Source organism: Gymnodraco acuticeps, unplaced genomic scaffold (genome assembly GCF_902827175.1).
Source record: "Gymnodraco acuticeps unplaced genomic scaffold, fGymAcu1.1, whole genome shotgun sequence".
Lineage (NCBI taxonomy): Eukaryota > Metazoa > Chordata > Actinopteri > Perciformes > Bathydraconidae > Gymnodraco > Gymnodraco acuticeps.
Genome location: NW_022990454.1, coordinates 952,441 through 969,981, shown reverse-complemented (window position 1 = coordinate 969,981; position 17,541 = coordinate 952,441). Strand labels below are relative to the sequence as shown.

Below are 17,541 nucleotides of genomic sequence, written 5' to 3'. Positions count from 1 at the left end.
TACAATGAACTCTAAAGTGGTAGTTGACTCCCACAAGTGTTCAGGTTTAACTCCTGAAAAGGGTTAAAGATCAACTCCAAGAAAAGAGTAACTTTAACTCTGCCGTTGAGTTTATTCGATGGTCTCACATGTACACTCAAATTGAACATGGCCTCCAGAGTCATGTGACAAAATCAAACACTGCTATTGGTTCCTTATGGTCCTGCCTGCATCATAACCTCGGATGTATTGTGTGAATGTCAAAGGGCATACGAGAGAGGGTTAAGTAAAAGGACAACATTATAAAAATATGCTTAAAGTGCCAAAAGAGTTATTGAATATGGCCTAATTTAATAAATGACTGTCTATCTGCCGTTCTATTTATCCGTTGCAGTCCCCCCCCCCACCCACCCACCTTCTTTGCTCCTGTGAGCTGAAACAGGGCTTCTCCCCAGAGGCCGCCTTAATTAGGCCATACAAAGCAGAGAAGTGAGGGAATAAAAGAGAACAACCTCGTCATGTCGCCCTGCTTTAGCGTCTCATGAGGACACATACCAGTGATAACTATGGCACGTATGAAACGGAGATGTATCATGTGCATAAGTATGCAGTTAGTTTTATGGGACACACGGCCACACACACTAGTGAAGGGAATTATGGCTCTTTGAAGGGAGCCGGATCTTATGGCTTCGTTCCTTTGCGAAAGCCGTTCAAAAGAGCCGTTTTTTTTAAGGGGGCGGGGTTACTAGGCTTATCTGCAAAATATACCTTTTATAATTCAATCAAATGTAGCCCTGTTTTGACTAATGATTTATATGTGTACACATATATCACTTAAATTATTCCTTTATACTGAAGTATTCAAAAGTAAAAATTACATTTTTAATATAAATGATTTGCTGTGGCCAATTGTTTTTATTGCATTTACAGACCCTTGTAACTCTCTGATTGTAGAACCACGCAAAAAAGCAGATAGCAACACCTATACAAACTGACAACAAATCTTTGCTGAGCCTAAAAATAATCATGAATATATATATTACAATGCTCAAAACAGCAGCATCCAACAGTCTCTAATCCTTGGATATTACATGTCACTGCATGCATGCACGGAGCACCCGTAGCACGTAGATCATCATATCATTACGGCTCGTTCGCGGGGCGTGAGCCAGCTCCCGTCATTTACTTAAATGAGCCGTCTCTTTAAGCCGACTCTTTAAGCCGACTCGTTCGCGACGGACACATCACTAACACACACCTGCTGTTGTGCAATCAGAACAAGCTGAATGCCTGTATGCTGCTCTGGGCCAGCTTGTTTTATTAAATCGTTAACTATTTCTGCCGGAGCATCACACATTTCTGAATGTAATTGTTTATTTAGCAGGGACAATGCACATCAATGAACACTTGATTGATATATTCACTGGCTTCCGGTAACTGCTAGAATCCACTTTAAGACACTGGTACTTGCTTACCATGCTGCGAATGGATCTGGCCCTTCGTACATCCAGGACATGGTTAAACCGTACACCCCAGCGCGTGCACTACGCTCTGCATCAGCCAAACGACTGGCTGCGCCCTCGCTGCGAGGGGGACGCAAGTTCCCATCGGCAAAAACACGTGGGTTTGCTATCCTGGCTCCAAGATGGTGGAATGAGCTCTCCATTGACATCAGGACGGCAGCTTGCACATCTTCCGGCGCAGACTGAAAACTCATCTCTTTCGACTCCACTTCGAGTGATAGAACTATTACCAAAGCACTTATATACTAATAAAGGACTGGCTTATCTAAAGCTAGTTGAGTAGCACTTGAAATGTTTGGCTCTATGAAACCTGATGTACTTATATGATTCTGTTTTCTTCAAGGTTGTGTCTTCCTGGTCGAATGTACTTATTGTAAGTCGCTTTGGATAAAAGCGTCAGCTAAATGCAATGTAATGTAATATATACTAGGGATGCACGATATTGGTTTTTTGAAACCGATACCGATAACTTCCTGCTTCTCAAGACCGATACCGATAACCGATAATAATATAATATATATATATATTAAATGTACCTGTAGTTTTTGCACACCTGGTGGTAAAAAAAAGACTAGTAGTGAGCAAATGACATGAGCATTACTACTATGAACAAAACAAAGCCAAGAACAGTTTTGACTCTTCAAAGTGACCATATTTATTTTCCCAAATAAAGGGCCTTTTTCAAAAGCCTCGTCGATAGGTAAAAGCCCCGGTGCCTTTGCAGCTGGCTTTGGATTCACCGCTAGTTTAGCAGCGCAGGCGTCTTCGTACGCTTTTAACACACCATCGTAGCGATGGCGATGTTTCAGGTGACTAATCATGTTTGAAGTATTAGAGCTCGTTGCCTTTTTCCCTCCTCGTGGAACTTCTGCATTGCATTTGTTAACCAGTTAAGCCCGAAGGTCCCCCCAGTGGACCCCTCCCACAGTTTTTTTTTTCTCACATGTCTCAGGGCTTCTTAACATTTATGAAACTATTAATGTTTCATACCCTTTTAAAGGTAAGAAACTCCGCTAACTGACAATAAGAACAATTGTTAGCTAAGAAAAACACAAAAGTAATACCAAGCCTTTGAATTAGCATTGAGCGAATGCTAATGCTAACGCTTTTTTACACACAACACACGGTAGAAATACCCTTATTACTATCTTAACTGCACAAACAAGATATACGATTTAAAGCTGAGACTCCACAGATTCCACACATGTAATGTCATCACTGTCCGACCTCGAATTCCTGGATCTATCAGCCAGAAAAGAGAAAGTAAACAACATCCGGTTCCAAAAATATTACAATAATTACGTCTTACCTTTTTTGATTTGTGATCAAAAGTTGTGTTCAACGGAATAAAAACGCATCTCAAGGTTAATCCAATGTCTTTGTGTCACGTATAATTTTTTACTGATAATCAATCATCATATTTATGGCAATATACTCGGTATAAAGTATTGCCGTCCAGGCTTTCAGATATGCTTCGTTTGGTTCTCTATTACGTCCGCTATGGTAATGTTTACGTAGATTTGGGAACTGCCCATCGACTCTATTGGTTCTGATGGTTAAGAAAAAGGTGTAAATCACACGAATCGACCAATGGGTTCCAGAGATATGGTCCTGCGCACATTATAAAGAATGGCAGCCAACTTAAGTACATTACGCAGCCGACTTCATTTATTGTTTACAGCGTAAAGAAGCAGGAATTGCAGGACCCAGAGCGCACGGAGCACAGAGCGGACAGCAGATAACGGAATTGCAGTTTTATTGCCAAAAGATTATCAGAACATTTCAAAGGGGACACAGCCTGTTGGAGTTTTGAGGTTTTTACAACCCCACTCGGCTCCGCGTGTCGTTTTGACGAGTCCTGCTTAAAATCATAACAGGAAGGAAATCAGACAGAGAACACCCAGATACCAGTTTAAACAATCTGTTTTAATTATCAAAGGTAATAATGCAATGCACTATAATACATTACAACACCATATAATACAATATACTAAAATCATATTGTAATGTTTTAAGAAGTAGCCGGCCACTTCTGCCCTGGTTCGCGTGCTGCGGAGATCCTTCCGGTCCTGACAGCATGTGAAGAGAGGCCGAACTCAGGAATCAACAGAATATATACCAGAAGACAGAAGGAAGGGGTGAGGTCAGCTGGTCATCTTTTCAGGTCCTCTCATTGGCAGACGCAAAATATGCTTTGTCACAGTGACCCAGCGCTGGCCAGCAGAAAACCAAACGGGCCCATTTTACAACAAAACACATCTTATCACCCAAGTCATGTGTTTCTTTATGAAAGCCATACTTGTTAGGAATAAAACAGTCACTATCCCATGACATCCTCAGAACTAGCTCACCAACAAGCCTAACTGTCTTCATACCCCCCCAATCATCTCTGAACTTTTATTCACCCGAAGTAAGCTCACCCTTAGTCTAAAAGGACCATTGTCTCTCTTAACTGTGTGACTAAATTCTCAAGGCCTGCAGGATGCGCATAATTAACTTAGAACGAATTTAGCCACTATATCTAATGGTTAACCAAGAAAAACACTCAAAAGGGTAATCTTTTCACTCAAAACAGAACTCACAAGTAATTCTGCATTTTACCCCTCAAAAATAGCCTAAAGCACCCTTTTGATGAAAAGGGTATAAGTGAAAGAAAAAGACTATTGCGCTAATCTACTTTAAAGAAAAAGGGAACATTGTTTCAGGAATCTATAAAAAACCTCTCTATATTTAAGAGGAAAAATGTATTTTGTTCCTTCAACTATTAATACACAGGAATGTATATACCCACACATATATTTAGGGATAACATGATGCAATACACCTCTTATATATTGGTGAGATTAAAATGAATATACCAAAAATATGCTGCATCACATCTTCTGCATAATTCTCTTCATAAACTTCCGCAAACCCCATTGGATATTAATCTATGGATTAACTACATCATCGTTTTTATCGTTTTAATGCCATTGAAGACCAGTTTAGACCAGACAACGAGGAAGGTAAGTCATTGTTAGCCTAGCGCATTAGCGCTAGCGCCATTTGTTTTGATGTACGTTTTTGTTGATAACGTCGCGAGTTTGTATCTTTCAGTGTTGGGCTGTTCAGGTGGGCACCGTTAGATTCTGTGTCTCCTTGCGATCATAAACAATGTGTTGGATGTGCAGCTAGGATAAGTTATAAGGGAGCGAGGAGTGATTTTCGGTGCTGTAATAGGTTAGCATTTTTCGCTCGGGGCTAATTCAGAGGCTCACTGTAAGAGTAGGCCTATGTTTTATTTTATTTATTTATTTATTTATTTTTAATTTTTTTCACAACAGTTGTATTTGGATAGAATGAATACCTATAGTGATAATTCAAAGTAATAAAATGATTTTTACAGTGAAAAAGTTCAAATGGAACCGATGGTTCCCAAATTACCCAGAGGTGAGTCCGCTTAGACTTTATTTTTCTAAATCTCTCTAAAAAGGTCAAATTTCACTTGTTTTGCATCAATCTTGATACAGGGTACTTATTATATGTTATAGTTTGGATTCCTAAAGCTTTTAGTCTACTAACCCATCATGCAAGGGTGGTTTTCACGATAAGTAAAGTTTTTTTTGTAGGTGGACATTAGAATTTACATGTTTTTACTATGTTCCATCTGAATTTACTTTAAAATAAAAACATCTATATTGATTCTGACACTTCTACATCCAACTCACAGATGTAACCTTGCTTTGAGAAAAATAATTATTAATTTACTCCTTTTAGAAGTGAAGATATATCATTTGTTGTGTTAGTGGCATTTTCGAGCCTGAAACCTGAAAAACAGGCTCAGGGCTTAACTGGTTAATACAAATAGCAAGCGAACTATCTAACTCTGAAACTTTGAAATAGTCCCATACTACCGACGACATGTTTGTTTACTGTCCTGGCTTCACGGCCGCACACCATTTACGTCACAGCCAGGCATGAGTTAGGGAGCGCTGGATTTGTGAAGAACTCCCCTCTTCCTAAACCACTAATACCACAGTACTGGCAAAACGGGAGGAGCCGAGTGAAAAACAAGCGCCCCTCATCCCAATCCACCCACACCGCAGTATTTTTTTCCTTTTTTTTACCCAAAAAATATATTGTATATTATCGGGGCTATTAATACTTTTATCGGGTTTATGGGGATGACGTCATAATTCCTATTATCGGACCGATAATTATCGGGCCGATAATTATCGTGCACCACTAATCTATACATGTGGTGTTCGGGTCAAATGTACCCGATTTCCATTTTCAATGAATAATAATAAATATAAGGATATTTTCATTCGACCTGAAACTCAATGGCCGGGGCTTATTTATTGTGTGTGGAATTGTTTTTATTTTTTTCGACTTGTGAAAAAATGTCAACCCGCATTTATGTCCTTCATAAGAGGTTCGGGTCAATCTGACAATACAATACCACACACAGACAGAGAAAAAAACACAGAAACACTCAAACTAAAGACACACACACACAATTGTATGCATAGAGAAGCTGTGAGAACCTGTTTTCCCTTGATCTTAGTAGTGTGTACACAAAACTATCCTAGAACATTATAAACATTTTAGATCTTCCAGAAATGTATAAACATTTTACATTTGCTCGCACTGATCCCCTCGCACCTGCACGCCGGAGGAGGGACTAAACAGAGACATAAGCTCACATTACATTGTAGTGCAGAACTACAATTATCTACCAGAAAAATGGCCAAAAGATATTCTGCTCAGAGCCTTGGAGCTAATAATGGATGAGAGTGAGTGGAATGCATTAGAAGAACACGGTGAAGTGGAACAGGAAGACATTTCTGAAGATGAGGATAATGTGGAGGTAAACTCAGAATTTTACAGCGAATTGGAAGATGAACTTGACTCAGAGCCAGCTGCTGAAAGACCCCCACAGCCAGCCGCAAGAAGACCCCCACAGCCAGCCACAGTAGGAGAAGAGGTGAAGACATACATGTCAAAGAACGGCAGGATTGAATGGTGTTCATCCCCAATAAGTGAGCCCACTCGCTTGTCTGCAAATATAATAAGGATGGTACCCGGGCCGACACGAATGGCAGTGACGCATGTTCATGACATCAAGTCATCATAGATGATTTTGATGCCAGACTCAATACAAAACATCATATTGGACATGACCAATCTTGAGGGGAGACGGGTTTTTGGGAAGGAATGGAAAGAGTTGGATATTACACATGTGCATGCAAACATCCTTATTCTTGCAGGTGTGTATAGGCAGGGGTGCACATAACTGGTACGCAGGTACGCATGCGCGGCAACAATCTGAAATGTGTACCGTCACTTGTGTCACAAAGCGCATTTGCGTACCGACGTACTTGTGAAGCTTTTCCAGAAGGCGGTTAGATCACCGGACGACAGAGTCGGTCTCCGTGTGCACAGACAGGGCTGCTGTTAACATCGGTCTGTACAACGGAATTGTGCCAAAACTACGCCAACCGGCTGCGGAGGGATACTCCCCCCCTTCACTGGAGAACTGCGCTAAAACAGCTGATCAAAACGGTCACGCTCTGTGGCCACGGAGTATTCCACTAGCCCCCCCCCGTCGACTTTCCTGAAGTACTCCACTAGCCCCCACTCCACTAGGCTCCACTCAAAGTTATTTGATGAAGCCCTCTGTATCGCGAACGTCAATGGGGGAGGGGGGCTCCCCCGTTGAAGTTCGCGATACAGAGGGCTTCATCAAATAACTTTGAGTGGAGCCAGAAGTTGGAGTACCAAACACTGACTCCAGGTGCTCATCTGAGTACCTCACTGAGAAAGTTATGTGCACCCCTGTGTATAGGTCAAGAGGGGAGTCCACTGAGAGTCTGTGGGATGCTGAAACAGGGAAAGCCATTTTCAGGGCAACAATGTCTTTTCATATTTTTTCAAGGATCGTCAGGTTTGATGACAGGGAGACCAGATCTGCTAGACGATGGAGGGACAAGTTGACAGCAATCCGCACAGTGTGGGACGAGTGGGTGCAGCGGCTTCCATCTCTCTACAACCCTGGGCCAAATGTTACTGTGGATGAACGGCTTGTGGGGTTTAGAGGCCGCTGCCCTTTCAGGCAGTACATTCCCTCCAAGCCAGCAAGGTATGGAATACAAATCTGGGCTGCCTGCGATGCTGTATCATCCTATGCATGGATGTGCAAATGTATACAGGGAAGCCAGAGGGAGGAGTGCCTGAGAAAAACCAGGGGGCAAGAGAGGTGCTTGACATGGTGCAGGGTCTCAGTGGCCACAATGTCACCTGCGATAATTTTTTCACATCGTACAGCCTGGGACAAGAACTTCTCAGAAGAAAAGTCACAATGATTGGAACAGTACGAAAAAACAAGACAAAGCTTCCCCCTCATCTTCTAATGGTGAAGAAAAGGCCAGTACATTCCTCTGACTTTGTGTTCACAGACAACACTGCCCTGGTATCCTACATACCAAACAAGGGCAGAAATGTCATTCTCAGGAGCACGTTACACAGAGATGCAAAGATCAGTGGCCGTGAGGACCGTAAGTCAGATATAATACTTGATTACAATGCCACCAAAGGAGGAGTAGATAACTTGGACAAGCTGCTGTCCTGCTACAGCTGCCAAAGAAGGACCTTGAGGTGGCCACTTGTGATATTCTACAACATCCTGGATGTCTCTGCTTGCAATGCCTTTGCACTTTGGATGGCAATAAACCCAAAATGGAACCAAAAGAAGCTCCAAATAAGACGCATTTTTCTGGAGGAGCTTGGCAAGGCACTGGTGACACCTCACATGCAGCGAAGACAACACATGCCAGGAACCCAGCCTCTGTTGCTATATTGAGGAAGATGGTGGCAACTCTTGCTGCTACACCTGCACGGCCAACACAACCACAACCTGCAGTGCCTGAAGTAACACAAGAGCCTCAGTAGCAACATCGGTCTCATTGTTTCCATCACCCATGTCTACAAAACCAGACATTGACTGGTTATGTGGATTATATTGCACATGTTTTCTGATGGCCATGGCATCCAACATGAGTGCAACACATCCATATTTAGCCTGGTCTTCCTGGCATCTTCTCTCCAGCATATCCAGCATCATCTTGTTCAGGCCAGGCTTGCCATCCACCGAACACAGCCACCTGTAAACAAATGGAGAAGTAGCTATTTAACGTATTTGCAACCGTAATTTCCAAAAATGAAATTGAACAACATTAAGACTACCTTTGTAATGTATGTGGATAAGGGAGGGGAAGATTTGTAGTCTCTCTGAGGTATTTGTATGTCTTTGGACCATGTAGATGGAGTGTGAGGGCAAACTCTCTGTGGTCCTTTGAGTACTCATGGCCCTGCTTTGCCTTGAAGTCTATTTGAAGATCTGAAATTGTATGAGAAAAAAGTAATAAGTCCCCTTCATATAATAACAAAGGAGTTTAATAAAGAGTGTAAGATGTACATGAATTTCAAAGTGCTAATTTCATTTTACCTGAGTAGAAATCAAGCCTCTCTTTAAGTTCTTCATTAATGAGGTTCTTTTCCCTCAAATCCCCCAAAAGACTCCTCACTGTGGTCTTTGCCCTCTTTTCTCTAGCCATGGTATTCTTCCTCTCTCGCTCGAGACTCTCCACTCTTGCTAAAGCTTCATTGAGTCTGGCCTTAAGAGCAGTAGGAGAAGCAGGCAAGACATAGCTATGATCTTAGTAGAAACAGGGATGAACATGGTTTGAGTGATGTTTCACTTCACACACATCACTTTGACACAACTAGAGTATGGCCCACATTCTTTCTTATAGTCATCACCTGTCAAAGCCACTGCCAGCATTGTGTGTGTGTGTGTGTGTGTGTGTGTGTGTGTGTGTGTGTGTGTGTGTGTGTGTGTGTGTGTGTGTGTGTGTGTGTGTGTGTGTGTGTGTGTGTGTGTGTGTGTGTGTGTGTGTGTGTGTGTGTGTGTGTGTGTGTGTGTGTGTGTGTGTGTGTGTGTGTGTGTGTGTGTGTGTGTGTGTGTGTGTGTGTGTATTGATCGCAAAGCCCAACTTGGTTAGGTGCAGGATCAATTGGGCTGTGCAAAACATTGCCCGTTCCCTGGACCTGGCCATGACTATGAGGTTGTCCAGATAAAAGAAAACTCTCATGCCATGGGCGCGCAGCGGCTGGAGCACTGTGGCCAAACATTTGCTGAACGTGCGTGGGGATAGGGAGTAGCCGAAAGGCAGTCTGTTGTACTCACAGGCTACACCCTGGAAGGCAAAACGCAAATACTTTCTGTGTTTTGGAGCAATCTCGACATGAAAGTAAGCGTCCTTCAGGGCCGGGCCGTAGAAGCCCTGACGTAGGTGGCTCACCGGCCTCAGTGGCAGCGGTGGGGGAGCGGTAAGCCTACGCGCTCCGCCACCATAGCCGGAAGTATCAGACAACGAGGTGTCGTCGTCGTGGTGCCTCTCCCCGACGAGCGGGCCCGTCTGGTCCGCTGGCATGGCGAACACGAAGGGCACTCCCTCATCGTGCTCCTCCATATCCACCACCTCGAGTTCTGGGTCCTCCGCTGGCGAGACATGACACACTGTGTGTGTGTGTGTGTGTGTGTGTGTGTGGTGTGTGTGTGTGTGTGTGTGTGTGTGTGTGTGTGTGTGTGTGTGTGTGTGTGTGTGTGTGTGTGTGTGTGTGTGTGTGTGTGTGTGTGTGTGTGTGTGTGTGTGTGTGTGTGTGTGTGTGTGTGTGTGTGTGTGTGTGTGTCCAGGTCCAGTGTTAAGAGATGTGGTGAAAACAATTTCTGAACCAATACATATGTTACTGTTCTAGATTGCACCCTGTGTCGGCAAAAGGAAGCGCTGTGAGGTCTGCGGACTCTCAAAGGACTCCAAGACACAGACTACTTGCAGCAACTGCAACAAGTACATCTGTGCTATACACACGAAGAAGTTCTGCACATCATGTGTTTCCTAAAGGGACTTGCCCATTGACTCACATGATGTTCTGCAGCGTCACTTCATCAATATAGTTTTCGGATATACTGTATTTTATGAATAGTGACTGTTAATTGTTTTTATTTGCTTTGTGTTTATATCTGTTCTGTCATTTATATGGATGTTTCATCATCTCTCTATATTTCACAGCCAAATACTTTTGGATGTGTGGTTCTTGTGTTTCAATTGCTGCTAAATTGCTTTATTTCCTTCAGGGCTTTGATTATTATATGACAGATTAAAAATAATAAACATTAATGAAAAAATGTTTCATTTATATTTGTCCTAGAAAAGCATGAGCAAAATGTAAACCTAGTTTTTATTACAGTGTATTTTTTTCAACATAAATTACATTGTTTTCACAAAAAACGATGGACACGTCGATTGTTACATTTGATCTAGCAAAGAGTATTTTCAAAAACTCATCATATATTTCATTTATGTTGTTGGGGAATGAGTTAAAGACAATATATATAAGGAATTGTGCATGTTGAATTTAGTTCTGTATTTTTTTTAAACCCTGAAATATGTCCCGGGTCAATTTGACCCGAACATTACCAAAGGGTGCGAAATGTGAACATAACAAGGGTTAAAACAATAAAATGTGTCAAGCGTAAATATGCCAGATTTAGCTATGAGCTAATTTCCATCCGTAGTCCCTCACATAAAACATTTAAGAAAATGACATTTTACAAACATAGCAAAATCAAATACATGATATGCAAAAAGTGCAAAAGAGCAAGAGCAGCATACACGAGTATTTATGACATGGTAATACAATATAGCAGCAACGACATATAAAGTGCAAGAGAAGATACAAGAGATACATAAAGTGCGAGAGGAGATACGCTGGCCCTGTATTAAAGTGCATTTAGCGGTGATTGCACGGATGCTTGTTTCTCAACCATTCTTTGAGTTGAAGCGTGGGATTTTAATATGTATTGAGGTTAGTAATAACAACAAACTTCAGCCTTGCAGTGAAGAGATAGCCCTAGATGCCCCGGAGAGCAGCGTTTCCGCCAGGGGGGCGTCTTGCCGTCATTTGACGCTCTTATTCAGCTCGGAACATCCTGAACTCGAGCCGAGGGCGTCCAACATTTTTAGAGAGAAGATCGAGTTTTTATAGCTTAAAATGACGAAAAGGGACAAGGACATCCCTCTGTTGGAGGGGCAAAGGAGTCTGGTGGGATTATTTTCGCCACCAGCAAAGCATGTTCCTGTGACGGAAAGTGTACTGCCGGCGAGCCTTAGCGGGGGGTGCCAGTGGACCACACGAGTGAACTGCGAGTGCCGGAGGCTCGCAGCAGCGAAACTAAGGCTCCGTGGTAAACTGTGGTAAAATGAAGAGCCGTTTAGGAGCCGAAAGAGCCGGCTCTTCTTAGTGAGCGGAGCCAAATGAGCCGGAATTCCCATCACCAATATGTAAAGAGATAGTATCTATAACTTAAGGGACGGCTCAATTCAAAATTTAAGTCACGTGACACGACGTGACGTCTCACACCCCCCCCCCCCTCAGCCATGGTCTTGCGGAAACACTGCCGGAAAGTAAACAACACTTTAGTCGACTAGAACTACCTGTGTCCTAACATATTATCCATAACATAAATTAATATTTCATGATTTTCTTTGTTATTTAAATGGTTTACAACCAGCAGGAATACAGAGTTCAACTCTAAAGCTAAAAGAAAAGAGCATAAATCAAACTACTCCAAACACATACTAATGTTGTTCTGTGTCTGCATTTAAGACACTGTTTGCTAACATGTTCATTATAACACCTATCTAAGGTGGTAATAATGTCAACGACGTGTTTTCATCTTGTTTTCTGTGACCTCACGGTATTTAGTCAATTTACTTGCACATACATTTGTTTGGATATCTGGAAACACTATCTTGTTCACCACTTGTCGACACTGGAAACAATGCTGCTCCAAAATCAAGTAAAACAACTATGAAAACAAGGTGTTTTCCTTGTAATTGGTAAAATAAATATGCAAATAGAACAAGTGGAAATGTGCCTGGTAAGATTTCTTGAAATAAGATGGGATATTTAGAGAAATTAGATCTTATTATCAGCTGGGGAAACTTATTTTGTACTATATTTGACCAGGATCAGGAGATGTTGTACCAAAGAAGCCACACATATCTGTTTTCTGATGTTAGTTGGTGATTTTCCAATAAAAAGGTGTTTTTTTTTTTATTTATTGAAAGAACATTATCCATCTTCTACAAATAACAGAGCAGCTTAAACACCCTGTGATATGTCAAAAACTACTTCTTGACTTACCAAGAACCTTAATATGAATTGTCTAAAAACAAGACCCTATATCTCACTGCATTGTTACTTCTTAAAGGGAACCTATCATGCAAAATGCACTTTGTGATGTCTTTTATACATAAATATGTGTCCCCGGTGCGTCGGGGAACTCACGCAGCGTCAGAAAATACAACCCTCTCTCTTTTCCTCCGTACCCAAATCTTTTAACCTCTTAAGCCCTGAGCCTGTTTTTCAGGTCTCAGGCTCGAAAATGACATGCCCAGAACAAATGACCATATCTTCCCTTCTAAAAGGGTTAAATTAATAATCTTTTTTCTCAAAGTAATGATAAACCTGTGAGTTGGATGTAGAAAAGTCAGAATCAATATAGATGTTTTTTATTTTAAAGAAAATTCAGATTGAACATAGTAAAAAACTGTAAATTATAGTGTCCGTCCAAAACATATTTTGTACTTATAGTGAACACCAGTGGTGTAGTGGGCGTTGGACGCGGGAGTACGCTGTACCCCCACTTATTTGGAGCATGATCTTTTTTTTAATAGTCTAATAAATATAAAATCATTGCCAGTCTTATCAGTTGCAAGTGTGTATTTGTTGTAATAATGACAAAAACATAATACATTTCACAGTAATGGCCTATAATAACAAATAAAAACGATTTCCTTCAAAAATGATGATTCGTCATCACGCTGGTGACCCCGCAGCGAGCTGGGGGTGTGTCAGTGACACACCCACGGCCAGCTCACCGCCCGCCGATTTTGCGGCAGCTCTTTCCCTCAAGAACGCTAACGAAAAAGCTCTATAATGGAAGGAAAACGTTTTTGACTTGACTTCTTTTCTAAAAAGAATATAATTCACAAGAAGAAAGAAGCTAGCAGCACTGAAGCTACAAGTGAAGCTGCTACTAGTACTACATCATCAGAAGAGCCGCCTAAAGACGTGGATAATGCTAGCTAACGTGCACGTTAGCTGCGCTAGCAACGTTCCCCTGGCTACCTCAAGCTCACCTTTCCCAGAGGTATGGACGGAGGACATGTGGCAGAGGAAACAAGAGGCTACCCGTGGATAGACTGCAAAGCTGGGAAACTGGGCTGCTGTTCATCCATTTCGGATGTATTAGTCTTCAAAACGCATGGTGTGTGTGTGTGTTGTAGGAGTTTTGAGGTTTTTACAACCCCACTCTGCTCCGCGTGTCGTTTTGACGAGTCCTGCTTAAAATCATAACAGGAAGGAAATCAGAGAACACCCAGATACCAGTTTAAACAATAATCTGTTTTAATTATCAAAGGTAATAATGCAATGCAATATAATACATTACAATACAATAATTATATTGTAATGTGTAAGGAGTATGCCGGCCCACTCCTGCCCTGGTTCGCATGCTGCGGAGATCCTTTCGGTCCTGACAGCACGAGAAGAGAGAGCGAACACAAGGCCGAACAGGCTTACATATAAGAATAAAACAGGAGGAGTTGGGTCAGCTGGTCATCTTTTCAGGTCATCTCATTGGGAGACGCAAAATATGCTTTGTCACAGTGACTCAGCGCTGGCCAGCAGAAAACCAAACAGGCTCACTTTGCAACAAAACACATCTTATCACCTAAGTCATGTGTTTCTTTATGAAAGCCATACTTGTTGGAAATGTAACAGTCATCATCCCATGACATCCTCAGAACCAGCAACAACGCCTAACTGTCTTCATACCCCCCAGCCATCTCTGAACTTCCATCCACCCGGAGTCAGCTTACCCAGAATTTAGAAGGACCATTGTCTCTCTTAACTGTGTGACTCAATTCTCAAGGCCTGCAGGATGCGCATCATTAACTTAAGAATAATTTAGCCATTATATCTAATGGTTAACCAAGAAAAACACTCAAAACAGAATTCACAAGTAATTCTGCATTTTACCCCTCAAAAATAGCCTAAAGCACCCCTTTGATAAAAAGGGTAAAAGTGAAAGAAAAAGACTATTGCGCTAATCTACTTTTAAGAAAAGGGAACATTGTTTCAGCAATCTATAAAAAACCTCTATATTTAAGAGGAACAATGTATTTTGTTCCTTCAACTATTAACACACAGGAATGTATATACCCACACATATATTAGGGATAACATGATGCAATACACCTCTTATATATTGGTGAGATTAAAATGAATATACCAAAGATATGCTGCATCATATCTTCTGCATAATACTCTTCATACATTTCCACAATTCCCCCTTTTGCACTCTTTTAAAAGAGAGCAATTTACACAAGGCACTTGAAACATAACTATAGTCATTCCTTTCCACCGTGTTCGTCTCCCATCATTATATTTAGAGCCCTTTAAACATTTGGAAACAGCCCATCATAACAATTTCTTATGACAGTGGAGAGGGAGACCAAAACATGTCAAAAAACTGCGTCCTTGTCTGCTGAGTCTCCATACTCGTCCTCTCCCTCCGAGGCATAAGCCAACAGGGGCATTTGATACGGAGGGGGAGAAGCAGCTTTTCCTTCAATGGTGGAACTGATTAGTCTGACACATAATGAGCGGATGCACGGCACACAACAACACCCACATGTTATTAAAATGGCCAAAAAAGTAGCTACAGAAATAAAAAGAGACATTATTAAACCTTTCCATTGACCAAACATGTTAGTAAACCACTCTTCAAGGGGATTGTGTATCCCTGATTGCTCATGCATAGTTTTAGATAGGGTACGAAGACCTTCTAAGGCTTTAGTCACGGAACCGTCCGGCGCCGTGTTGTTGGGAATAAACGTACAGCACATATCTATTGAACATTGAGCAAACACCCCCTTTCTCCGCCAGAAGCATATCCAACGCCATCCTATTCTGCACAGCCATAAGGGACGTTGGACCTAATTGTTCAGCCAGGCCTTCTACCGCGTCCCTAGTGAGATTGGCCAATCGGTGTATGTTGTAATGTACATAGTTGATCCTTTCTAAATTTTTGATAGGGGTAACAGGGAAGACGGCAGAGATAACTGGAAAACTTTCAAACCCTGCAGCTATTTGGTCAGCTAGTTTGTATTCATTAGGGACCCCTCGTGGAACTCCTATGGAATCGATGTAGGTGGGAGAATTGAGGGATAAATCAAACGTGTTTCCGGTGTCCCTTTTAGCCAGTACATGTAGGGAGGCTTTTGGGTCCGTGGGCACCAGCTTTTCGCCTAGCAACATTAGAGGGGCATGGAGACGCACCATAGCACACAATCCTACAGATAATTCGGGGACACGGGTGTACAGGCAGTGGCCCCCACAATAATAGTAGAGACCAGCCCTGGCCCAATGTCCTATACTAGTGCTAGACACGGTGTGGTTACACCAATCCGTAGGGATATTTCCTAGGTCAAAACGTGGAGATTTTGGACCATGGTGAAACAGGTGTACCCACCGGCGCCTCTGCTAGCCGTGAAGTACCATTATCAATTGGAGGGAAAACCTTGGCCAGGGTGGTGCAGTTAGGAGGACTAGCCATCTTGGCCAGCTGTAACATACAGTTGTAACCCCAGGTATCTGTGGGAAACAGGGGCGCAGGGTCAGTGACTAATTGCGGGCGGGCCGTGGCACAGGCTAGGCAATCCCCTACCATTTGTTCTTGGGCTGTCCGAGCAACCCATTTTAACCATAAATTGTCATCTGTGTATCCTGTGGCCATTTGGATGACGTCTAGAGGTTGAAGTTGGCTATAATCCCCCGTACATTTATCTGTGCATGTAATTTTAGACAGGTATTTAACCTTAGATCCGGCCTGAGGAAGTTTTTGCTTCACCTTTGGTATAACTTTAATTTCGAAGAGGCCCTGTGGCGAACCCCTTCCTGCATGTACTGCGAGGACATAAAGTCCAGCGTCGGAGGGCACGACATTCTTTAGCGTTATGAGTACCGGATTACAAAACCTGGCGGAGCACGGAACACCTGGGTTTCTCCTAACCACTTTCATTCTATATTTGAGGGATCTAACAATTTCCGCCGATCGGTAAGGTGGCATGTATCCCCAGTCATCAGGACCCGAATTTACTATGACACCAGCCCAGGACTCGCAGGAGCAACCGTAGGTGTATTTAACGAACACATGAGGATCGCCTTTCAGTCTAACTGTACTGCCTTGGTAAACGTAAGGACTGCCTTTGACCTTATCTTGGATGCTTCTATTACATACCGCTGGGGCTAAGCAGATGTATTTGACTAGGTTGGAATAGGTCCTGGCGAGGTTTCCGCAGGGGGCAATTTTGCACAGGTCGATTTGTATTATTCCATCACTACCTTCTTGTAAAGAGAAGATTTGTTTAAGAGACATGGTGGTAATTACTACCTCATATTTGGCCCGTTTGACCCTAGTTACGGATTCATCTGGCGGGGGAGTGGAGTCTGGATGGTCAATGGGATCACATAAGATTAAAATAATGGCAACAGTCACAGTAGAAAACAGGACTAAGCCTGTGAAACATTTCCAGTTCTCATACATGGTTATGCTGTTAGCTCCAACTCTTCTAGTGTCAGTAAAAAACGTCTATGCTAACGTATGGTATTAAAACCCAAGTTATCAAGAGTGCTGTGGACCAAGGGGTCATTCAACCTTGAATTTTTGTAAGGGTTACAATGTACATACAGTAGGGCGGACGAATAGACTATTATTCCCAATAGTAGTAGCGACCAACAGTTTATCAGGAAATTCAGGGCTCCTTCAGACGTTTTCTATTCTTCTCTGAAATGTTCTGGTCTCTGTGTCAGCCTTACATGAGGTCATCAAAACGTAAAAAATCCCTTAAATATGGGTTAATAAAAG

At 42.3% G+C, this 17,541-nt stretch overlaps 1 protein-coding gene across 1 annotated transcript; it reads right to left on the bottom strand.

Moving 5' to 3' along the window:
- Positions 1 to 8,497: 8,497 nt before the first annotated feature.
- Positions 8,498 to 10,015, bottom strand: LOC117552389. The gene is given in 5 exon segments (XM_034225762.1): positions 8,498 to 8,566; positions 8,569 to 8,644; positions 8,727 to 8,880; positions 8,989 to 9,198; positions 9,730 to 10,015. Coding segments are annotated over 5 exon segments (795 nt in total).
- Between the last annotated feature and the right edge of the window lie 7,526 nt (positions 10,016 to 17,541).